This window comes from Agelaius tricolor, unplaced genomic scaffold (assembly GCF_023055355.1).
Source record: "Agelaius tricolor isolate 1412-34295 unplaced genomic scaffold, bAgeTri1.0.p SCAF_34, whole genome shotgun sequence".
Classification (NCBI taxonomy): domain Eukaryota; kingdom Metazoa; phylum Chordata; class Aves; order Passeriformes; family Icteridae; genus Agelaius; species Agelaius tricolor.
Window position 1 is genome coordinate 1,463,615 of NW_027269294.1, and position 25,253 is coordinate 1,488,867.

The 25,253-nt window shown below is 41.1% G+C and overlaps 1 protein-coding gene across 1 annotated transcript in view; it reads left to right on the forward strand.

The window, feature by feature from the left end:
• Positions 1–62: 62 nt before the first annotated feature.
• The window catches only part of MGAT4D (MGAT4 family member D), a 31,403-nt gene continuing 6,212 nt past the window's right edge, over positions 63–25,253 (forward strand). The window contains exons 1-10 of the mRNA XM_071452437.1: positions 63–153; positions 9,448–9,609; positions 10,000–10,004; positions 10,848–10,977; positions 12,601–12,734; positions 14,324–14,370; positions 16,208–16,321; positions 17,523–17,598; positions 22,382–22,493; positions 23,036–23,166. Of these exons, the coding sequence (XP_071308538.1) occupies positions 63–153; positions 9,448–9,609; positions 10,000–10,004; positions 10,848–10,977; positions 12,601–12,734; positions 14,324–14,370; positions 16,208–16,321; positions 17,523–17,598; positions 22,382–22,493; positions 23,036–23,166 (1,002 nt within the window). The remainder of the gene's footprint in view (positions 154–9,447; positions 9,610–9,999; positions 10,005–10,847; positions 10,978–12,600; positions 12,735–14,323; positions 14,371–16,207; positions 16,322–17,522; positions 17,599–22,381; positions 22,494–23,035; positions 23,167–25,253) is intronic.

Sequence of the window (25,253 nt, forward strand, 5' to 3'; positions counted from 1 at the left end):
CCCGGCCCGCGGTGCCCGGGCGCTGCCGGTGCCGGTGGCGTTGCGGGCAGCGCCCGCGGGAGATGCGGCTGCGGCTCAGGCAGGTGCTGCCGGCGCTGTGCCTCGGCGCCGCCTTCCCCCTGTTGTGGTACGCGCTGTGGCAGGGCAGCCGAGGTGAGAGCGGGCGGCGGGGGCGCCCCGTCCGTGCCGTCGGTGCGGGCGCGAAGGGCGGGGGGCGCGGCGGCGGCGCCGGCCCTGACCCCGGCCGGGCCGTGAGGCGGTGGGCGCTGGCTCCTGCCTGGTGCCCCCGCAGCCCGCCCGGCGGTACCGGGGGCAGCGTCGGGGTTCGGGGGACGCCCCGGCCGTGCTGGGCTCCGTGCCGCCGGGCAGGGCACGGCCGGGAGCGCGGCGGGGCCCCCGTGCCCTGCCAGGGCTCCGGGGCCCATGGGCTCTCTGTGGGCACATGCGGAACGTGCGCGGGCCCGGGGCTTGGCCGCGTGTGAGGCCGGGCATGCGGGGCTCGCCCGCTCCCCCGGCCGGGCTTAGCTGCGCCCAGCACAGCCTTGCCAAACAGCCTTGGGCCATGCTTGCCCTATTAAAAACACAACCCTAAACTTAAGAAACAATAAAAGTTTCTTCTTACCTTTTTTCCCCCCCTCTTTTTCCCCTCTTTTGTTTTTTTAACTCTTTTTCTAACAAGCATCTTGCATTGAGATGGGAAGAAAAATCTAAACGTGATTGCCGTGGCTGTCGCTTTTAAAGCAGTTTTGATTTTGTTGTTGTGGAGGATAAAAGTAGCATTATCCATCCTGTAATTGCATTTGGACCTCAAGTACCGTCACTTTTTCCTGTGCATATTTCCAGGACCAGAATGCAGAGGAAAAACCCCCGAATTTTTATATTTTATCTCTAAACTTTAAAATGATACACTACCTTTTTAGTAGGTTATGTAGGTGGCACATGCCAAATAGATCTTCATAGAGCCATGTCTAAAATTCTCTGAACCAATGTAGGAAAGATAAAACTGATGGCACTTTCCAGAAAGAAATGAGGTGGTCTTTCCCAATAGTATCTCTGAGACCTCATGAGTGTTATGGGTGAGGGGCTGGTTGGTTTGGGGTGAGGGAAAGAGAGTGGATCTTTGAGTGTTTCCTACACACACCCTTTACAAGAGGTTTGGTGTTACAGGTGCAGGAGAATTGGAATAAACCACTTAGTAATTTCTGGGATGAACACAACTCCAGGTAGCAGATAATTTGTTTATATTAATTATTCCTGTAACAAATAAAAGTGGTGTAGAGATCTTGGCCCCACAACCACATAGTGAATAGAGTGGAGACAGTGCTGATCCTCCTGCCTTTTAGGTCAACTACATGGTTGTTTACCTTACAACATTTTATGTTTCCTTCAGTGGCACTCCAGTGAGGAGTGGGGAAGGAAAAATGAGGAAAAATCTTAGGAGACTGAAATCCAGGAGAGGTCAGAATGCAAGTGTTTGTCCAATCTGCAGTTACCATTGTGTTGTCTTGTGGTTCATGTTTTGAGGCTCCCCATTACTGACATTACATTTTCATTTCATTTTCTTTTTGACGTTTCTCTGATGACATTCCATACTGGGCTGCTTTGCTTTGGGATTTTGTTTGTGTTTTGTTTGTTTGTTTTGGGCAAGAGGGATAATGTGTTGTGGTGTACATGTGTTGTCTTAACTTCTCTTTCCCGAGCTGGCTCCTCCTCCACAGTAAACTGAGTAACTAATTCCTCTCGGATGGTATAATTTTCCTAATTACTGTTATTTGTGACTGGTTTTTAGCAACCTTTTGGTCATTGCATCTGTGAATACCTAGTCTTTAGACTCTCACACGCTTGGTAAATCTCACAAATGTGTAAATAAAATAGTTAATATTAGTTACTAAAGGAGGAAGTAGCAGTACGTGGTGAATAGCTTTGTATTATATTTATTTTACTGAAAGTATAGTCTGTGCTCCCAAGGGGTGTTAGAGGACAAGCCTTCTACCCATCCAGAAAGCCTTAAGAACAGCCAGCCATAGGTAACAATAACAAAGGTTGTTACCTTTTTCTGCAGAGAGACAACTATTGGGAGCAAAATCACTAATGCCCTGTCGTTGTCACAGGGTATTTGTTTAAGCAAATGGTTTGTAATTAATATTTTGCTATGAAAACAGGCAGATGTCTCTGCTTAGATGTTGTTCAACCTCTGGTTTTGTCCTTCTGCACTGCTGAATTGGCCCTCCATTGTCGTGCTTAGGGCACTATAGGAATTCCCGCTTTTGGTGCCCCTCAAACCACCATGTGTATTTTCTTTCCTAACGCCCTTTTCACTTGGCCCACCAGTTTCTGTGAGCACCGTTGTAGCTTGGCAGCTCCCGTCTCTTTCCCTCATTTGTCAAACCTTTTCTACTCATTTTCTTTCATGCATTTGTTAAATCTCCCCTAACTTTTGTTAACTTCTCTGCTCTGCCCGTTGAAATGTTTGGGCTGCTCTTGATTTTTTTGACTACAGTCTATCACACTAAGCAGCAGTAGTCAGTAGTATTCCCTCTGGTGTCTGTCTATTAATTGTTCTGGTTTCTTCTGTTAATTGTTTCTTGGAAAGCCGTGATTTTGGGATAGTAAATAAGCTTTGTAAAACGAGGACAGGGCACCCAAGCTCAAGACTAGTGGTCTTAAGTACTTCTATAATACAAAAATCTGTAAAATATCCTTCAGTTTGTCTGCAGTCTCAGAGCCTTTCAGCCCTTGAGTATTATAAGTTTGAATCAGATATTGGCTCTGTCCCAAATTCTGTGCAAATAAAAATCAGTACCATAAGTCACCTTTAAGCTAAAGTGACCTCTAAACACCTTATAATAAAGGTGGCTTGAGAGATTTGAGCTGGAATGTATTTACTATCAAGACAGCAGTAAATAATTGGCTCCTTGGTGCTGCTGCTGGCTATTATGTGCAGCCTGAGTATTGAGTTGGACATGTGAGACCAAAATCAAGTACGCTTAACTCACACTGGCATAGTTGCAACTCACTTGTTAATTCACCTGACCAAAACTGTCTGCTCTCACCAAAACACTCTTCATATAGGTTGGGAGTTCTGAGAAATAGTATCCAACCTACAATATATGTAGTGCTTTTCTCACACAGTATTAGTTATTGTTTTCCATGTAAATACTAATGCATTAAAAAAAAACCACCCATATATAAAAACAAGAAAGTAAATGTAAGGAGGCAGTAATGTTATTGCCACTTGAAAAACAGAAGGCAAAACCATATTATAAACTCATTATGAACCTACATAAAGTTTCTTCAGAGGAAACAGTATTCATGGATAAAAAGAAGTTTTGATGTCTTTTTGCTGAACAACAGTGAAATTTTTGTAAGTCACAGCAACGACATAAATCAGATCATCTATTTTGGCAGTACTTCATGTTGCTCTCAGGGGTTACAAGATTAAATCTCTTTGCATTGGTTTGTCATGTGTTGCTGACCTCTTCACCTAAATTTGTGGGATACTTTGTCCAAGAAAATTAAAAGTGAGCTTTGCCTGGAAATTAGGAGAAGTTGATGCTGAAATATGATGTCACAAGGATCTAGGCATGTACACATTGTGTCAAACATGGTGAAACCTGAAATTCTTTAGTTATTCCTTTGAGGTGGGATGAACAAGAGAGAAACTGCTCATACAATTGTACAATTACATTCACAGAAGTGTATGTAAGGATCATCGATTTCTTTTTAAATCTGCATTTTGAATTTGTTCCACAAATTTGGTGGGGGGTATTTCCAGTAATCTTCTGCCTATGGTGTTCTGCTTTGTTTCAGCTGTGCAGCCAAGTGCAGGTCCCCAGGAGGTTCTGCCATTTGTGATGGAGTTCTTTGCAGGTTTCCTGTCCAGTCCCAACTGGCATTCTCTGTCTCAAAGGTTCAATGAAATGGTGGCAAATTGACAGATTTGATAAGGAAGTCTTGAATTACCCTGCTCTCACTTCAGGCAATGCAGCTTATCTAGATTTCCCCACGTGCAGAAGCCAATCCTCCTGTCTTCTGTGGGACAGCTTGGCTGTGTTTAACCACCCCTTTTCCCAGCTGTCCCAGGTGACTGCTAGGCCACATCTTCCCTTCGTGTGTACATTTCCTTCCAGTGACACTGAGAGCAAACAAAGGCTGTTGCACATTCAGGTTTTGCCTCAACGTGCACTTGGGATGTGGCTGACATGCACAGTGTGATAAGGAAAGAGTTTTTCAGTCCATCAGTTGCTTACTCGGTTTCTTTGTGTGGTTCTGCATTTGGCATTTTAAAAACCCTCCAACATACAGCAGCCCTCAAAGGGTCCACTTAAAGCTCAGTATTTACTGATCCAAAATTTTATATCAAAATTCATATCCAAGACTTAGAAAAGCCATGTAGTTTCACTGGCTTCAACATGTGCAATCTATTAAACAAAGATTGTGCTGCTTCTTACTGTTTCTTCAGGCAGGACTGTGCCTAGAGAGTAGAGGGACTTAGCCATAAATCTTGTGGTACAACAGGAGGCCAGAAATTGTTGGGTTTTGTAGAGAAAGGGATAAGGGAGCCTTTCAGACCTCTCTCTGTTCGCTGTACAGTGTCTTGTCATAACCTTGGGCAAGGGTAACCACATGAGCTTCTGCTTTCCTAGTGTTGCACACTGAGCCTTGAGGAACAGAGTTTTGTCTAGAAATACCTTAGCTGATGGCTAGGCATTTAACTGAACGTGTGTATAATTTGGTGGTTGTTGCTACCTCCGGAAGAGAAGTAAAATATTTAAATATTTAAAATACCAACCAGAACAAAGCAGTAGCAATTGCTTGAAGTGAGTGAGTACTACCTTAAAACCAAACTATACCAATTATGGCCAAACACCATACACTATCCATTCAATTTCTATATTTTTCATTTATTTTAATAATATTGCTTTCCTATATGGTGATGTTCTGACTGAATGTTTCACGATCACTTTTCACTACATTCTAATACAGGAAAAGACTTGAGTCTAAAATGAAGATTGTTTGCCAGCATTTAAGAAAATATTGTTAGAGCTTAAGTTGTATTTTCTTTGATACAAGTTTGCTTATTTATTTTCAGTTAGAGACAGTATTGTTCAGCAAAAGTATTCTGTGCCAAACTCAAGACTGAGTCCCTGTTCATTAGACAATACTGTGAGTTTTTAAAATCCGCTTATTAACTTTGATCTGCCTTCAACTCTGTCAGGTGCGTGTTTGTTTTAAGATTGAAAGCATTCTGATCCTCTTCCCAGTACGGCCTGTGTGGGGCATGGAGGAACCCCATCTCCCCTGCTCCAAGTTGCTGTTCTTTGATGTGCCTGCGTTAGGGCAAAGTCCCTCTGCTGCCTTGCAGCTCCTGATGTGGACACTGTCAAAGGCAAGTCGATGTCTCTAACATTTTGGGAGACACAAATAATACTGTGCTGTAAGACTCTAAACAGCATGGTTAAGGTAATGCACATTGTTGAATTTAAATGTTTGCCTAAGAACTCGCTGTTCTGACCTGACATGGGGGCATTGTTTGGGGATTTTTTTCCTTCCTTACTCAGAGAGCACACAACCTGAGCATGCAAAGCGTGTAACGAGATTCAGAAAGGTATCTGGTATTAGAGCAGTTATGGAGAGATAATAAACTGCCAGTTATTAGTGCACTGCATGCCTCGGTGGTTTAATGTGCCTCAATAACCTGAGCAGTGAGCAGTGGCTCCAAGCACACAGTATGACAAGATCTTTTGCAGTTAGTGTGCTTATATGGTTTTCTTTTAAGGAGTCCATTAACCAAATTTCAGTTTCTAAAAGAATCAGTCTTTAGGTATGATAAGCAATTTAGCTTGTAATCAACAAATAGGAACAAGATTCACTGCTAGACTTGGAAGTGTTTTCTTCCCTCCTTTCTGCCACTCCAAATTCTCCTTTTATTTTCTTTTCTGTTTGAGTGCTGCGGTGAGATAGTGATGAATTGTTCCACAGCTCTTAGATACTGCCAGAAGTCGTTAAAGAGACTGGAAGCATTTATGATCATACAGGAAGCATGTGTGTATGGAGCTAAGAGATATAATCGGGTGGATTTGAGAATGAGCGTTTGCTTGAGAGATTGGTATTGTTTCTAAACAATAAGTTTCACTATGCAGTGCAGGAATTTTTATATATATAAAATCTATCTATTAGGAGATAACACAAGAGAGCATTTTAAACCATTTTAAATGTTGCTGTCTTATGGTTACAGTATCCATAGGTATAAATGCCAGTGTGTAGTTCGCAGTCAGAGGAAAGCTACAGTAGAGCTGAAAATCCACTGCAAAGGCTTTTAAGTGCCATCACTGTGTCTGGGAGGCAGCTGGGTCTTTTTTTGCTCCTATGGCTTGTGGCTGGTAGTCCCAGTGCCTTTTCTTAGAAGGAAAATTCAGTGAACCACTCCAAACCCATCAGAGAGATTCATCTTCAGCTCACCAAGGGGAGAAGAAGCCTTTACACAGAATCCCAGAATATGCTTAGATGGAAGGGACACACAAGGATAATTGAGTCCAACTCCTGGCCTTGCACACGGTCACACCATGTTCCTGAGAGTGTTGTTCAAAAGCTTCTTGAACTCAGCCAGGCTTGGCGATGTGACCACTGCCCTGGGAAGCCTGTTCCAGTGCCCAACCATCCTTTGGGTGAAGAACCTTTTCCTGTTATCCAACCTAAACCTCTCCTGACACAGCTTCATGCCATTTCCTTGGCTCTTGTCACCGCAGAGAAGAGATCAGAGCCTGCCCTGCTGCTTCCCCTCCTGATGAAGTTTTAACCGCAGTGAGGTCTCCCCTCAGTCTCCTCCTCTCCAGGCTGAACAGGCCAAGTGACCTCAGGCACCCCTCACACAACTTCCCCTCCAGGCCCTTCCCCATCCTCGTGGCCTCCTTTGCACACTCTCTAATGGCTCCGTGTCTTTTTTACATTGTGGCACCCCACAGTGCCCCCAGCACTGCCCCTGCAGCCAGGGCTGCCCCATCCCAGATGCACAATCTGGCACCTGCCCTTGTTGAACTCCCTGGGGTTGGTGATTGCCCAGCCCTGATTTGTTGGGGTCTCTCTGCAGGCCTCCTTTACCTTCATTTGCTTTCTGTAGTTTCACCATAGGCCCTCATCTTGCTCTTTTCTGGTTTTATTCTGACGCTCCTCGCTGCTGATGGAGCCATTGTTGGACAGGGCATTGCCAAGTCAAATCACAGGCTATTGCTGTCCCCCAGGCTCCATCTCCCTGGCCCTCCTTGTCAGAAAGCACTGCACTTGTAAAAATGCCCCGTGTCTTTCTAAGCAATCTGTTGCAAGCAGCTGTTTTAGTTCTCTGTGGGTCATGAGATGCTGAAAGAACATTTTCCACACACTCACACACACGAGACTATTTAAACTCAATGCCTGTTGAAATATTTCGAGTATTTAGCTTCATAAAATGCTTTCTAAACACACATTTTTTCGACAAAAGTTTAGTAATAGTTAATGTTGCCTAGTAAATGTGCTCTAGTTAATGTGCTCTAGTAAAATTTAGAACATTTAATGTTCTATTTCAAACTCTATATTTTTATAATAAATTAATTCTTCACCCAAGGTGAGTGAATATTTTGTTCCTTGTGTCAAACCCTTTCTTCCTGAGCCATCAAAAACAAATGAGATAAGTGATTACTAAGAATCATGTTCTGCTGACTGAAGAGAAGGTTCAATTTGAAAAGACTGAAAAATGTACTTTCCCTCTTCTGTTTCTGAAGAAATAGATGAGGCCGATTACAAATGCCAGCTTCTCTGGCTGCACTCAAGGACAGTTGAGTGCTGGCATTTTATTTCCAAGAGGCCCTTGTGACCCTTTGGAAGGCTCCTCTGTCACTAAGCAAATACAGGTGCCATTGCTTGGTGCTTGCCAAAATGTCAGCCCAGAGGTGGCTCTGGTCACTTGGAGTCACACTGACACTGCATAGCTGAGAGAACTATGAGGAGAGGGACTATGATGTTATAACTCATCTGCAATTTCTGTACCAATTCCTTCCCTAAATTGGAATTTAAAGAAAAACTCATGCCCATGACCATATCTTTAGTTGATACTCCTGAAGTTGTCTAGGAAATGCAGGGTAAATCTCCACCATGGTTACGTGTGTTCCATCTGGAATCACTTTCTTGCCATGAAAATGGTGTGATGATTATCTGTCAGTCACCTACATCAGCTTAAACCTTTTGTTCTCACTTTATTCACATACATTCTAAAGGAAGAAACCTAAAGATTGGATTATGGCATTGGAAACACAGCTGCAAAAGAAAAGCATAAACAAGAAAGTGTATTCATACATGGTAGCTGATGAAGGGATCTTCCTTAGGTGTGCCAAAAAGTTTAGCTTGTTTGGGGTTCTAGCTCTGTAGCTTGATGCCTTGTGACAGATTTTTTAATTTGAAATCTATTTTAATCTATTTTATCTATTTTATATTAATGGGATTTTATTAAACATCCTTTAGAATTTTAATGAGGTAAATAATGATAATGCAGATCACATGTTTACTTCTTTTTTTTCTACCCACTTTCTTCCTAGGTGTGTTAAACTTCAGTCTTCCAATCACACATTTGTTGATTAAATTAAGGACTTGTGTTTAATGCAAATAAAACCCCGTTTATCCAAAATGCAAACTAATTCCAGTTTAGTTACCTCTGTATTTTGCTCGTAGTGTCTTTTACAGGTGAGAATCCCTGGGAATTCACTTTTCCAGAGAGACAGTGGTGGGTTCTGGAAAATGAGAGCTGCCACAGATAAAATCTAGCACAGCCCACAAATAGAATGGGATAATATGTTATCTAAATAACAGCATTTAACTAGGAAAAAAACCAAGCCAAACCAACTCAACCACAACAAAACCAATAAAAGAAGCAGCATTATAAACCATTTTAAAATGAGGCAGAAGCCCTCTTCTACTTTCTTTACTCTCTGTTGCAAAGGGGTGATGTTATTGAAGTATTGCTTTATATTAACCATCTTTAGTAACAGTTCTTAACATACTCATAGATGAAGACTGTAACTCATAGACTGAATGCTTTTAATATCTCTGTTTTATTCTTACTAGTGTTTGAAACACAGGACAAGCCATTACATGATTATACTTTTCAGTGTTAGAAGGGCCATCATGATTTGTTATTTGGTGAAGAAAGGAGCACCTTGCCCTGCAACTCACAGTCTTTCACTGACTTTTTCCTTATAATGGATTTTGTCTTCTTGGTTTTGTCTTCAATTTACCTTTACCCAGCTGTGCTCCCTAAACTCTACCTTCTTAATATTCTTCCAGACTACTTCTTCTCCTGACTAAACTTTATTATTGTTTATGCAGTTTGGTGATGTGATCGTCTGGACCATCTCCTATTTTTCAACTTCATTCCATCATAAATCACCTTTTAGAAAATGAATTCTGTTCCTATTGCAGGAAATGAGTTAGATATGTACGAACACCACTTGCTGGAACTTCAGCAAAGACTGTTGTATGCTGATATGGAAAATAAAAAAAGATCACATGAACTGAGCAGTGCCCTAGATGAAATCAAAAATATAGTTGCAAGAAGAATGAACATGACAAAAAATCACACAGGTAGGTGTGTAGGGTTTTCTTTAAATAGAAATTTCTGCAGAAATTTCTTAAAATAATTTTCCTTGTATTTTTACGTACCCTTCTGCTTGCCATTCCGCCGTGTTTTATTATACAACCAAAATTGAAAGGTTCATTGTAGTCAATGACACTGAACTCCCTTGCCCAATATTTGATAGGTGCCACTTCCAAATAAAGAAGGAAAGCCCTTGAAAAGTTGTGAAGGTGGTTTCTGTGCAGCAAAATTCCAGTATATTTAATGGCTTAACAGTGTGGAAGGACTTGTGGGTCTCTCTCATACACAAATCTCTGGGCAGGTATATATGGTTGCTCCAGGGTTTTTAAAAGTATTTTCTGTAGGGTAGGAAATCTCCTTTTAGACCTAATTTTCAGCGGGAGTACCTTTTGGAAGTTGTAGAACTTAAAATATTGCCCATTCAGTAAGCCTCTCTAAGCTGAGTGAGTAAAACTGATGATGGTTTTTGTGATACATGTATGTAACTTGGGAGGATGGTAAATTTTGGGAGTTATTTTAGATGCATTCCTTGGAAAAAGTAACTTTCCATCCCAGTCAATAAATGTTCTGTTGCTTTCATCTTTATTTTAAAGCAGTAAAGAAAAATAAAATCCCTACTTTTCTCTTAACTGCTACAGCCTTTTGTTTCTTGAATAGTTTTTAAAGGCCTGTATGTGGTCATTCTTTTTACCATAGGGCTTTTTGTAAACTGAGAACTTTTGCTTGAGCTGTGAAAACCACCACGTGTTACCTTTTGGGGAAAGCATTTAAGTTCATTAGTAGTTAAGAATGTTATTATTCAGAATCTGTGTTTCTTTTCATTTAAAAATTGTTTCCCAAGCATGTAAAAAAAAAAAAAATCCCCAAACCAAACAGTTTTTAGTGTTGCCTTTAAAGTAACTACTCACTGTGTTTTAAGATGAGTCAGTCCTGCAAGTGTGCAGCCCAGGGAAATACAGGTGGTATCCCAGGATGTTCAGGCTTGGAGCTCTGCATCACCACCTAAATGGGAAGTTCTGGGAAATTCTCAATTTGACGTCATGTAATATATATATGCCATATAATAATTTCTGAGGAATAGTTCTGATTGAATAACCTCGTGTGTGGTAATCTGACAGTGTTCAGTTGAGCAAAACAGGTGAGGAAATGAAGAAATAGGCTTCTCTGCCTGCTTTTTATTTTATGTGGATCTCTGTGTTTGTTGTGTCTTTAAGGTGAATTAAAGTGGAAAGAGTTAAACCTCCCCAGAAAACTCCCCATGCATCTTACAAATATCTACTACTATCTCCCCCACCTTCGAGAATATGAAGATGCAATTTTCCCAAATGTTATTTTTGGGCAGCAGAGAACTGGAGGTAGGAAATAAAGTTTGGCTTCTATTTGCTACATGTTTGTATTTTTTATTAATTTCTAGCAATGAAACGTAATCAAAAGTTTGAATAGATTTTCTCCCTTAACTTTCTAATGTTGCCAAACTGAATGAATTTTAATAGCAATAGCCAAAATACTTTTAAAATGCCCACCCCCTATTCCAGGTCTTTATCTTAAAGTATTCTGAAAACCTTTGGAAATAGCAATAAAAATAATCTTAATCGAAAAACAAGATTATTTTTTGTTTTAATCATATATTCATATGGCTAAGATGCAGTAGCTGACATTTTCCCCCCACAAAATGAGTATGGGCGAGGAAGCCAAGGCAAATTTGCAATGCATTCAGTTTGCCAATATGAGAAGCAAAGGGAAAGGTGATGTGATCATTTAAAGGATATTAATATATCTTCAATGTAGCTTTTTTTATCCACATGAGAAATCAGCTGGCACCTGTAGAAATCATCATGAATTCCAGTGAACTATAATACAAATTTTAAATGCATTTTCCTAACTGTCATGTGACAGGTAAAAGGAGTATACAAAAACAGAAAGTAAAGAAGAAACTAGTCAACCATTTTGCTGAATTTTGTATTTTGTTGAAATTTTTACTTTTCAAAAAAGGTAAAATCACCTAGGGTGATTTTATATGAAGAAACATTGGCAGTGTTTTTAATTTAACTAAAAAAATCCCCAAACCCTGGGCCATGCTCATGACAATGGATAACTTTCTACAGGCTACTTATTAGTAGGTGTAGTTGTAGCAATGTGATCTAGTGTTGGAGCTCTCACTAGAGTGCCCACAGATGAGTGCCACTAATAAAAGAATACTCCATATTTGACCTTCTTTTATTTGTACAGGAAAATCACAATAGCCAGACTGCAGTTTCATAAGTACAGGCTGACCTTCAGCGTGTAAAATGAAACAAACCTCAAACACTGGCACTTGGGTTTTTGAGCTGACATTGGCATGGAAGTGCAAGTCAGGAGCAAGTCACTAACTGCACCTACTGTTTGATTTCAAGCTGTTGCTTCCTCGCCAGCCTGCTGGGATGGTGGTGAATAGAAATGAATGATGAATAATGAAAAAAGAGACATGCTGCTTATGTTCTGAGGATGTACCACAGCATAGGTGTGCTGCTAGTGGAGTCCTTGCCAGAGACAGTTTCAGTTCCTTCGTTTTTAATAACAGGAACCTCTTAGTTCTTTTATTCTTATTGATGCTATGAGAACCATTGATGCATGTCAATTAAACTGCTCAGAAGGATTTTTGAATTGGATTCCTTTCTGAAATGCACAGTGTTCACTCCCTATGAGAGAGAACCTGCTCACTAGAGCAGTGCAACACTCACTTTTGAATCTCAGTACAGAGGGAGTGGCATCTCCAAGTTCTCAAGTGTAGACCTGGTGTTTATGGCAGAGACACAGGTGTCTCTGAACTAAACATAGCTGGAGGTATCTCCCCTTCCAGGCAGCAGAGCAAATGCTGTCTCAGTGCTAAGGAAATATTAACTGTCACCAAGTTTCATGGCCACATCAAATCAAAATTACAATATTATTTCAATTTCCCTTTAAGAAGTCGCATGGCTTGAGGCATTCTCTCTTTGCAGTCTCCCTGGTGATGGGTATCCCTACAGTGAAAAGGGAAAAACAAAGTTACCTGATTGATACGCTGCATTCCCTGCTGTCCCAGCTATCTGAGGAGCAAAAGAAGGACTGTGTGATAATCATCTTTGTAGCAGAGGTGAGTGTGCATGGCAAGGTGCAGGATGCTGATAGAAAATATGGAGATTTGTGTCTAAATGTAATCGTGCAAAATACTGTTAGCCTTTGGGAGGGATTTCTTCAGGGCTGGAGGAGATGGTGAGCAGTTAGTGCCTCAGTGTTCATATGTGAAAAAAGAACCCTGTTACGCAGGTGATCTAAGGGTAAAAAGTCTTATTACATTTACCAACACAGTCCTTGGATCAGATTTTCCATCAAAACCATATGAACTCATTGTTTATCTCTGAAAGTAAGGTTTTCTGCTTCCAGAATGAAATCTAAGTCCTCCACAGCAAAGTGCCCTAGAACCTGAAGAAAGTAAACTTAGTCTAACAAATGTTCAAATTATTTATCTGCTGTTTTGATAACATGTATCTTGCAAAGCATCTTGACATATTGGAGCTTTCTCCAATGTGTGTTTTGGCATTTCCCATGCAAAAGAAAACTGTTCAGAGCCTTGAACATGTTTGGGAAAGTAAACAGTGCTCAAGGTAAGATATTAAGGATAAATGCTTTTTTTTTCCTCACTCAAAAATACCTTGATTACATCAGAAAAAAAAAAAAAAAAAGCTGCAGAATGGAATTAGCTAGTAATAGCTTCTAGCAGGTAAAATGACTCTGCAATTATTCAGAATTCATATTAATAAATTGGAGCAGATAACCATGCTGATCTGAGAGCTGATAAGAACATTTTGTTATGAGAGGAGGGCAGGTGTGTTCAGTGGTCATGAATCCACACCTTCCTTTTTCCCCACAAAGTTTCAAAAGATCAAGGTGAATGTTCACATGATGGGTTAAGCTTGAGTAACTCACTGACTGAGAGTGAGTTTTAAGTTCTGGGTATTTTTTTTTTTCTTACCACAGTTCTGTATGTCACTTTTTTTTTTTTACCTAGCACAAGTTAAATATATAATTGGTAACACTTATATATTAAAGAATTTGTTTATTTAAAGAAAAAATCTGAACTCCTAAGACAGTTATTGTGTTGCTTTAGAAATGAAAGTTTTCACTCTAAATGTAGTTAACAGATATGTTTGGCACACTAACATTGTTACTTTTGTGAAACAGCAATAATGAATGTCTCAAAATTTCCAAACATAGAGCTGTAAGTTTGTTTTATTAGGAAGACATTAAATAATAATTTTAAGTATTGCTGGCTTTAGAATATTTTGCTTAGGTGATTTTTCTCATCAGCCTTAGGCATCTTTTGTGATTTCTGGATTACTAACCCAAACCAGTTTTTTTTCCTGATAGTTTTATGGCTGTGCTTTACTGGCATGGCAGAACACAATTTTAGCCAGGAAACAGCCTGGTCTTCTGCAAAAGCAGTGAAAAACAGTGCCAGAAATGGCAGCTGGAGATAGTTGGAAACAAAAGTGAGCTATAGTGAAAGTTTGACTGGCTTGAAAAGCCCATGGTGTTCCTTACTAGAGATGCTGCTGTAACATACCACATTTGTTTGGAAGGAAAAAAAAAATTAAGTGTTTGCATATATACATATTCCCTACAAAGTGTTGTTTAATACAAAAATGAGTGACTTTTAATGAAACCCTCCCTTCTTTTCTTTAGGTGGATGCAGAGTATGTTAAGAGTGTTGCAGAAAGTGTTAAAACCAGGTAAGTCCTACACTCACCACCAGTGTGACTGTATTTGGAGCTTTTTTGGAAAGAACTAGAACATTTCAACATTGCAGTGCAACTGAGGCAAAGGTGCACTCTCAATATGTATGCCATAACCCACTGTGAGATTGAGAGTAGATGTATGTATATCAATTTATTTCTCATTTCTTATTTGATAAAGATGCTTTAACTAACCAGCCAAGGTCTCAGCTTAAATCTCTGATAAATACTTACTCGGGCCTAAGTCTTTTCTCCATGAGATCAGTGATGCAGTTGATGCACCTGAGGTTGCATGCATGAGTTCCCCACTGACTACACAACCCTGCAGTGTAATCTGGCATCTGTCACGGAATCACAGAATTCCTTAGCTTGGAAAAACCCTCTAAGAACAACAGAGTTCATTAGCCCAGCACTGCCACCACTGAACTGTGTCCCCTAGTGCCACAACACAGCCATGTTTTCCCAGGGGTCTTTGTTTCCTTTTTTTTTTGTTTTACTGTTTTTCAGGAAGGCAATACACTTGGGACAGCAGTGGGATTACATTTATAATCCTAAATGCTACAACACGATGGGCAACATGAGATGGGTGGTCTCTGCCCTGCCAAATGCAAGCTTGGTTCCCACTGCAGTTCTGCTTGCTCTTATCTTCCTAGAACAAGATCCCTGGAGGATCCCTTTTCTTCCTCATTTCAGGGTTCCTGCACACCCTCCTTCACTCAAGGGTTTCCCAGACTGTGTTTTGTGTGTGGGTTTCCCCCAGCAAACTCCTCATAGTGAGGCTGTTAGCAAAGTAATATTCATCATTTCCTGCCTTCAGAGGATTTAGCTCAGCTGGGAGGACAAGGGGAAGAGGCAATTTAAATCTGAGTGTTTAAATTGCTGTAGGTATTGTACTTTCCTTCTTGGCACTGCCAAGGTACAATACCTACAGCAACTTAAACACTCAGATAATTTTAATTACTGCTTTGTGACTTTTGAAAAAATTATGCAGAGTATTTGCTTTGTCAGGGTTACACAGTCAGATTGATATTTTTTCCCATAATGGTGGTACTCTGATGTGTTTAATTTTTAGTGTTATCTTTTGTTTACTAATCATAGGAAATGGGAAACTCAGTTTTGAAACCACTACTCTACCTGTTTTGTGTTGGGGTGATGCAATTTATGCAGATGAGGCCTGATTGTTTGTTTTTGTTGGGTGATCTGTTAGGTTGGTGGTTTTTGTTTAGATTTTTTGATCAGTTGCTTTGTGGAGGAATTAGTTCCTATTTTGGAGGAAAGGGGAAATTTGACTTCCAGGTTTGGCTCCCAAAGTAGGTTACACCTTTTTTCAATGTCTCTTTAAATGGAAAATTTAATTCTTGGTGCAGAGACTAGATCCAGACTCCCTGTTCTGCACTCCTGCTGTGGGAGTTAATTTTGTGTAATTTTGCTTAGAAAGTAGAGTTAGAGTTGGAGCAATGGGAAGGAAACTGGGAGCTCTCCTGCGAGGGGAAACAGTTGTGTGTTGTTCTGGGCAGTGGGTTTGGTAGTGAATCACTGCTGCGCTGTGGCAGCCTTCTCTGCATTGCTGGTGAGCATCTACAGCTGCAGGAGGGGCAGGGTTTCTGAGAGGCACTTCTCTCCAGTGTTTTCTGAGGCTGGGCTGAGTTCCTGGCCTGTCTGTTCTGATGGTTGTTAAGGACCCCTTCGTGGTTCCAAATTTGCAGTCAGTTCCTTGGCTAGAGTGGAGAATTCCACTTCTGGAGGAGCAGGCCTAACTTAGGGCAGCTGCTGGCTGTGGTTGCCCTCAAAAGTCTTTTTGAGGAAGAGGGTCTCACTAGGATTCTCTTCCCAGCTTCCCCAGAGAAGTCCAGTCCGGAGTCCTAGAGGTCATTGCTCCTCCTGCTTCCTATTACCCAGATCTTTCCCATCTGGAGAAAACACTCGGAGATTCTGAGGATCGAGTAAGGTAAGATTGCTGAGTAAAACCTAACAACTTTTGCTAAGAGTGTGAAATGGAAAATTCAGAAAAAGTCAGCATTGTTTGAGCTGATAATATTTTTGTGTTTCAGAGCTAAAGGACCTCATTTGTATTGGTAAAAAAAAATTTACAAGGGGATCTTGGGAAATGCTTTGCTGCACATCAGCTTCAGGGTGAGAGCCAAAGCAGCTCCTTTAGGTCTTGACTCTGGGCATCCAAGAGGTTTTAAAGCAGATGGATAATGCCAACAAGTAATAGGCTATATGATCTGTCATAGAGGAAAAAATAGAAAAATCTTTAATGTGACTGATGAGGGAGAGTCTCTGTGAACACACAGCCCATGGTGATTTCATTCACTCCCACGCCCCAAATTCAGTAAGACAGAGATTATAACCTTAAAAAAATATATAGGTATTGGAGGAAAGAAATTTTCTTCATCAACAATTACTAATTTATCAGAAGCCACTGCAACAATGCAGCAAGAGTGTTGCAGTACTAAGAGTTCAGGCTGGAGGAAATCAGCTAGTATATTTACATATATGTCTGTGTGAATATTGGCTTTATAGATAAACCTTATGTGCTCATACCATAGACCATAAACAAGTTTACTTACTTATAATTTAGTTTGAGATATGATTTGATTTGGATCAGTTATACTTTTATGTTAATTAACTACCAATAAATTACTCTGTAGTCTTTCAGTGTTGATTATCAAACATCATTGTCGTCCCCTGGTAAAATGAGAGACTGTACAAAATATGTGTTGATAATTATACCTGAAAATTATGGTTATCAACCTGCTCTTGTGCTGTTCATATGTGAAAGCATTTACTTTTTCATCTATAAATAATCTATGTGTCTTTATTTTTACTCTTCATGAAATAATTAGTAGATTATTATAAGTCATTTGATATTAATAACTTGTTAGACATTTTGTTTCAAGCTCCATTGACAGATATCAATTTTTTTTGTTTATTTAATGTTAACTTTTACAGGAAAATAAAATTATTTACAAATGTTTACATTGATTGTAGGTGAATGCTTTTGCACTTGACAATGGGTTCGAATATACAACCTTAAAATTTTATTGTAGAGACAAAAAATGCAGAGCATTAGAAGTTCTCTTATTATAGAAATAACTCTTGCAACCCCCTCAAAAAGCTTATCAGAATTTGCTGCTTATGTTTAGGTGGAGAACTAAACAGAATTTGGATTATAGCATTTTAATGCTATATGCTCAGCCTAAGGGAACATTTTATTTACAGGTATGTCCATAGTATCATTAAGTAGCAGCAATACCTCTGTACTGATGATTAGTTTTGGCAATTTTCATTTCAAAGGCCTCCATAAAACCAGCAAACTCATGTCAATTTCTGTGTATTTTGCCTATGCTCCTTACAAGCATCCACATATTTCTGTATTTATCTACATCTTGCAGCCAGGTACTGTTTGATTAAAACCATCTCTACCTTCCTGTCATTTGTGAGGTTGAAGAGCAAGGTAAATGAACCATGAAACCCTCATTTGATTAGGTTAAGAAAGTCAGGCTTTAGTGTCTTTTTACTCACTGCAGCCAGGTAAAAGAGTAGTGGTAGGTTCAGGTGTTATAGCCCAGATGGCAATGAAGTGAAATATTTCAGACAGGGTGATACCAGTAGAGTGATACTTGAGATAAGGTCAACTACAGGTTGGCACAGATCCTTAATTCTCCACAAGATTTTGTGTTAGCCTTCAGGAAGATGCCCGTGCGTTTAAGCTTAGCTTTAACCATCATTCAAGATTTGTGCTCATTTGCACTCCATAAAGATCTTAACCACCACCACAGATTCCAAAATTTGTAAGAGCTGCTTAATCATGGAGCAGGTCTCTAAAATGTCACCTATCTCAATAATTTCAACAGTTTTTTAAAAAGCTCAGAAGAGCATTTTGCCTCAGAGTTGGTATTCCATAAGGACATCACAGGTTTCCTGGAGGCAGAAGACTGCAGGACCTGGCATCTCCTACAGTTTTTCTCAGGATTCAACAAAATCACATTTTAGCTGGGCTGCTTAAGAGTCCCCACGCTCTGTTCTCAAATGTGGCATAGGTGCTCAGGATGCAGGTGGACAAACAAAAATGCTGTGTGTTGAACAATTATGGTTTAATAGAAAATGAAGTATTTTCCTGTGGCTTTTGTATATTTTTAAGAACATTTTCCAAGTTTACTGAGTGCACTAGAGCATCAAGGTGTAGGAAACCCAGTGAAGTGAAACATTAAGATGCTGCCAGACACTTGATGTCCCTTCCTGTTACCAAGCTCTCCAAGGATTCATATTTGCACCACAATGACTTATCTATGTATTTGTATTCCTAAAGGAATTGAGGACATGTGGTTTCTTATCTGAGACATTACATAACAGCTGAACTGTGTTATTAAGGACAGAGCCTGGATGGTGGTGGTCTGGTGAGAGCTATGTCTGCTTTGGAATTTTCTCAAACAGCAACTATACTTTCCTCATACCATTCTTCATCCTGCTCCTGCTATATCCCATTCTTGGTTTCTATGCCCAGCCTGCAGCTGCTCCTGCAGCACAGGTGCTGCTCTGCCCAAAAGCTGCTCTGTAGAGTGCTTTGGTGAAAAGCACTTGCTGCCACAAACTTAGTCATGTTCTCCTCTATTTAGAAGTCTTGTATTAAAGGAAAGCAAACAGCTTAAAACTTTTTCTTTACTTTTCCTTAAACTGGTACAATATTTACTTCAGTACTCATAAGCAAAACTTGAGCTAGGTTAGATTTTGATTTAGTTTAGTCAGGAATGGAATGGATTGAGTGGCTGACACTAACTCCCAAACCTTGAAAGAAGATAAGCACACATAATTAGTCTTGACTGTCTACAGAACAGTTGATGTCATGAGTCAGACAGGATCTTTGCTGAATAAACACTTGTTCCAGCATCCTGCTGAACCAGGATTCAAGTCTCTTTGTCAAGTCCATTGGAGCTAACAGGCTTACACTGGGCATGAACCTTACCCACTGATTACCCACTGATCAACTTGTCTACTTAAAGCTTTTTTTCCCCCCCCAGCCCAAGAGAACTTTGAGGTCCTTGTTTCCACTTTCACTAAAACCTCCTGGCAGGCACCAGGGACCCTTGAAGCACTTACAATAATGGGATGAGAACACTGCCATAAAAGCAGGCAATCCAACCAATCCAACCAATTTCTTGCCCATGTAGACTTAGTTCACTGCAGGAATCAAACATTTCAAATCTGAATGCAACACAGATACAGCAGTTTTTAAGTGTTTCCTATTAGCACTGAGATGAAACAAAAATGAACCATTAAATAAATCTTAGCTTCTTCAGATAAAATCTCTTATCAAGTTCCAACTTGAACTTTCTAATAGTAGTTTCCTGAAGTACTGCTATGATTTTTCTTACCTCATGTGGAGCCTGGGAAAGCTTTGTGCATTTATTTATTATATATATGTATATATATAAATATATATATATATACACACACACTTGTAATATTCACTCACAGCAGCACTTCTCTAATGGATTTAAAGCCTGAGCAGTATCTCAGTAAGTTCACTGGTACTCTTTAGGTGGACTTTTTTTTTTCTTCCCCTCACTAGACTCTAGGTTATGCCTGCTATTTGGTAGAGCTCCTCAGAGGAGTTCCACAGTTTTCACAATTCATTGTCAGTGAGACACAATGTCCGTGAGACAAAAATACTCTAATAAAATTCAGAAAGGAAGACCCTTCCTATCTGATGCCTAAACTTTCATTGTATTTTTCCAATTTTTTTGTTACTATTTCATTTTGACTTCTCTCAGACAGACAACCTGCATAAGAAAAATGAAAGGAAACCCATTTTGGTACCTATCAGTAGGAAATTTTCATAGTCTTGCTGTAGTGGATGTATATTTTTTCATTCAAACGTGCTGATGAGTGAAGTTAGCTGTGATTATGTATTTTGCTGGCCTTCCCATGGCAATGGGGCAAGTGGATTAGGCAGTTCATATCTTAAATTTCCTATTCCAGCTGTGTGCAGCTGCACCACCTCCTTTGTTAGATAAGAGCATATGAGAAAACAAGTGGCTGTAAGCTGAAGGCAGAAAAAAAATCAAATTTGGATTTGGGTGCAAAGTATTAAATATGCAGGATAATAAAATGTTGTATAACATATTGAAAAGAATGGATACTGGAATCTCTAAGCAATAAGAGAGGTTCTCCAAGATGTGCTTTAGTTGAACACAAATTACAGGGTTAAATAAATAACTTGAATGGCTCGTGCTACATGGGATATCAAACTACATCATCTAATAATCACTGTCAGCTTCAGGAAAGACCATCTCAGACTTCAAAATTACTTTCTGTTCAGAACCACAGTCACAGTCACTTGACATCACAGCCTCTGTGCTTTTAATCTTCACTGCTTTTGCACTGTGGTGTTTCTCCATATGGTGCCCTCCCTAGCTTTTTGAGATACTCCAGTCTGCTTTTTATCCTTTTTTGGTGCCCCTCAATTTCTCTGTAAGGATTCCCTAAAACCTTCTTTGATTCTTTGCTCTTCTCCCTTTACATCTTGCTCCTGGCTAATGCTTTAAGCTCATTTAATTTTATGCCAGATTTCTTGTAAATTGATGTTTGGGGGGTTTTTTTCGGTTGTTGTTCTTGTTCTCTTCTGCCCAACTGTCAGCTCAGCTCCATCCCCAGATCTCAGAATCTGTTAGGAAGCATTCATCTTGATCAGTTGGTCTCTATCTATACATTTTTTATCTTACCATCAGCAAAAGCTGCCAGGGTCAAACCAGATCTCTTAATCTCAATTTTCTAACTTCATTCTATTGATTTCTAACTTCATTCTATTGATTTGGGTTCACCGTTGCCAACACATTTCTTGTCAGCCAGCCCTACACTTGTAGCGATGCAGAAATTCAGCTAAAACCTCTGGGCCTGATCTCTCAAGCTCTTGATGATGATCCTGCTGCATCACTTGAAGACCCAAAACCAGCAGGAAATCATGTTTGGCTTGGCTGGGGCTTTTTTCCCCAAAGGATGAATTTTCTAGCTGTTTAGCTTTCTGAAGCCAGTTCCAGCACGTGCAGCAGGGCCAGTGAAGTGCAGCAGTTGGAATAAATTACTGTATGATTATACTACACCCCAGCAATATTTTCCTGCAGTCTTTGCCTTCTCTTCCTGTGTTTTCACACCCATACTGAATTCAAACCATCAATTACTTGCTCCTTAATTATACCTGGAGTACATTTATTTCCTTTGTGTCATTGCCTCCAACCTCCTTGTTTGGGTTCATGACTGTGAGGTTCAGCAGCAGGGACAGCTTCTGGCTTTTCAGATGCCCAGTTCTTGTCTGAAAGCCAGGCAGAAATGAAGGCAATGCCTTTGCCATTTCCTTGATGGATGTCAGTCTCCTCTTCCAAGAACCCTTCAGCTGGCTGTGCTGCTGTTCTCTGTGCTGGCCCTTACACCATCCTGCAAGCTCTGCATATCCCTGTCCTTCAGGGCGATTCACAGAGCACAGCCCTTCATTTCCAGTGTCCCCTGGGACAGCCTGCTTCCTGCAGGCATCTCAGGAACCATCCACGGTGCTTCTCAGTCACCTTGCTTCAGTGACAAAGGCTGCACAGGAGCTTTCAGACACCTTTCCTCTCAGACAGCTTGCTCTTCTCACTTCTCAGTGCTTATACAACCTAAGAACAAACTGCTTATTGTTGTCTTCCTGAACCTCCTGTCTGTTTGCTTAATGCTTGCTTCCAAGTGAGATCTCTTTAAGGCAGGGAGTCCTTCATCAAACAAGGGAGAAGCAGCCATGGTGTGATGTTCACTCCTCTAGGTAATGACTTAATGAGTGACACTAAACCAGAGATGTATGTAGAAACTAAATGCCAATCCACTGTAGTTTGGCACAGCTTCAGTACGTGTGGTACAGCAGTTAAACACAGCACAGTTTTCACTTGCTTGTGGCAATGTCACCACCCTCTCTGCAAACAATAAAATCATTGCTTGCCTTCTCTTTTTCTGTTGCATTTCCCCCCCCTCCCAGCTGGAAGATGATATTATAGCCAAACCTGATTTTATTGAGAGTATAAAAAGCTTTGCTGCTCAACAGTCCCAAGATTGGATGGTTCTTGAGTTCTCACAGCTTGGATTTATTGGTAAGTATTAAGACCTTGAGCAGGATGAACTGCATTTTGAGCTGTGTAGATCAAAAAGGTCTCAGTGAGAATCACATCTCAAAGCATGGAAGAACCTGCATATCAAAACTTCCTTGGTTCTTCAGGAAACAGCCCTCTGAAAGTAGTTTACTTTTTGTTCTCTTTAAAACTGCCTTGTTAACACAGAGTCTCTTCAGCATAGAATCTGTAACTGAGTTCCCATAAGGAGGAAATTGTTCCACCTCAGGGAACTATGATGTGTAGTTCTCTTTTCAAGAAGGGAATTGGAACAGTCTATAAAAAAAACCCAAAAACTTCCTTTTATTTGTGGAGGAGAATATGCATCCCATATCCAAGGGCTGGATGATCAGAACTCTTCAAAGCCAGATTCTATGTGAAGTTTTTCATGAAATACCATAATTTCATTCATGTGTGCAAGGCTGGTGTGATACTTAAATGTTTATTTAAATAAACTACATTTAAACATAAAGCTGGTGATTTTTGTATAGCAATAAAAAGATGCCTTCTTGTCTTGTTTTCAGGAAAATTGTTTAAATCAGAAGACTTACCACTCATAGTGGAATTTTTTCTCATGTTCTATAAGGATAAGCCTATAGACTGGCTCATAGACCACCTGCTCTGGGTTAAAGTGTGCAATCCGGAAAAGGATGCAGTAAGTATAACTGTGAGCTTATGAAGATGAGTAACATTCAAACACTCTCAGTGACAAAATTCATTTTCAAAAAGTGGAATATAAATCTCTCAAACTGGACTTTCTTTGGACTGACCAGAGTTTCTGCTTCTTCTTGGGTTTTAGGATGCAGGAGTTTTAACTGGTGCAGCCAGTTCCTGCTCCAGGATTTGCACGTGTTCCTTATGTGTTGATAAAGGAGCAGGAAGAAACAGACAGGGGTTGTGCAGAGCAGGAGATTAAGGGGAACAGAACAAGCAAGCCTCAAGTTTTACCCTGTAGCGTAAGTGACTTCTGGGGATAGCAGAAGGTCCCTGGTTTTAGACTTAGTAATGCACTGCAGAGTCTCCAGACCCACTTCATACAGACAGGAGCAAGCTTTTAAATCCTGCTGTGTGCGTTAGGCCAGCTCACAGGAGTTAGAGTGTGCCTCAAGAAACTAATTTCAGTTCTTGCCTGCCCGTGAAAAGGGATTAAAAGCCAGATGCTGTTATGCTGACATCACTTATTCCAGATCTAACATGTGCCAACTTCCATGCAATAGACAAAGTGCTTTATTTATGGCTGTTCCATCTTCTAAGACCTGATTCCTACCTAAAATAAAGGTGTGTTCCCAAAAGGCAGGCAGGCAGGCAGCTTGTGGAAGTCTGCTCTGATCAAGCCAAAGCAGAGTGGTGTCCCCAAGCTTCTACTGAGTTTCACTTCTGCATTTGCAATTTCAATTGCTGTGGGTAGAGAAAAGCTGCTGAGACAAATCAGTGTCACATGGCCCTTGGGGGCAGTGACCAGTGGCATGACCTGCTGGGACTGTTCATGAGAATGCAGAACATGGGGACGGGGAGGAGGCTGGGGCTCCCAGCTGTGGTACCTTCTCTGTTTGACAGGTTAAAGCAGTGAACTTCCCTATAGGCACCAGAGAGGGCAAGCTGGCAGCTCCTCACACTTTCCCTCCTTTCCAGCCAACCAAGAGTGATCACACACTGTGCTACACAGGAGGCTCAGCAGAGCACTGGTTTGTGGTTTCTCTGTGACATCCTGTGGTGAAGGATGTTTGGCATGTGTTTGCACAGAATCATAGAATTGTTTGGGTTGGAAAAGACCTTAAAGATCATTTCATTCCAACCATGAATGATCTTGGGGAGGGACACCTTCCACTAGACCAGGTTGCTCAGAGCCCCATCCAGCCTGGCCTTGAGCATCTCCAGGGGTGGGGCATCCACAGCTTCCCTGGCCAACCTGCTTCTGTGCCTCACCATCCTCACAGGGAAGAACTTGCTCCTCACAGCGAATCCAAACCTACTCTCTTGTAGCTGGAATCCATTCCTTCCTCCTCTCACCCCAGGCACTTGCAAAAAGCCTCTCTCTGTGTTCCTTGCAGGATCCCTTCAGGCACTGAAAGGCTGCAATTCCAAAGCCTTCTTTTCTCCAAGCTGAACAATCTCAATTCTCACAGCCTTTCCTCACAGGAGGGGTGCTCCAGCCACCTGATCACCTTGGTGGACTCCTCTGGATTCAGCAGGACAGGTCCATGTCCTTCCTGTCCTGCCCAGAGCTGGATGCAGCACTGCAGCTGGGCTCTCAGCAGAGCAGAGCAGAGCAGAGGGGCACAATCCCCTCCTCCCCTGCTGCCCTCTGCACGAGCCCAGCATATCCCAGGATATATGTGGCTCTCTGAGCTGTGAGTGCCATGGCCAGGGCACGTCCAGCCTCTCCTCCACCAGCACCCCCAAGTCCTTCTGGGCAGGGCTGCCCTCAATCTGTTCATCCCCAGCCTGGATTGATGCTGGAGGTTGCTCCAACCCAGGTGCAGCACCAGCACTTGGTCTTGTTAAACCCTGTGATATTCCCATGGGCCCACTTCTCAACCTTGTCCAAATTTTCAGCCTGGACTGACCATTAATACATCAAGGTTCAGCTGCATCTGCTCACCAAGAAAAGACAGTTTGTGATGATCAGAGCCATCAGATCTCTGCATGGTTCAGAAACTTTGTCCTGCTTGCCTCCTGTGGACCATCATCACTGCTGGGGTTCCCAGTCCAAAAAAAAAGCTATGGACCTGTTAGAGCAGG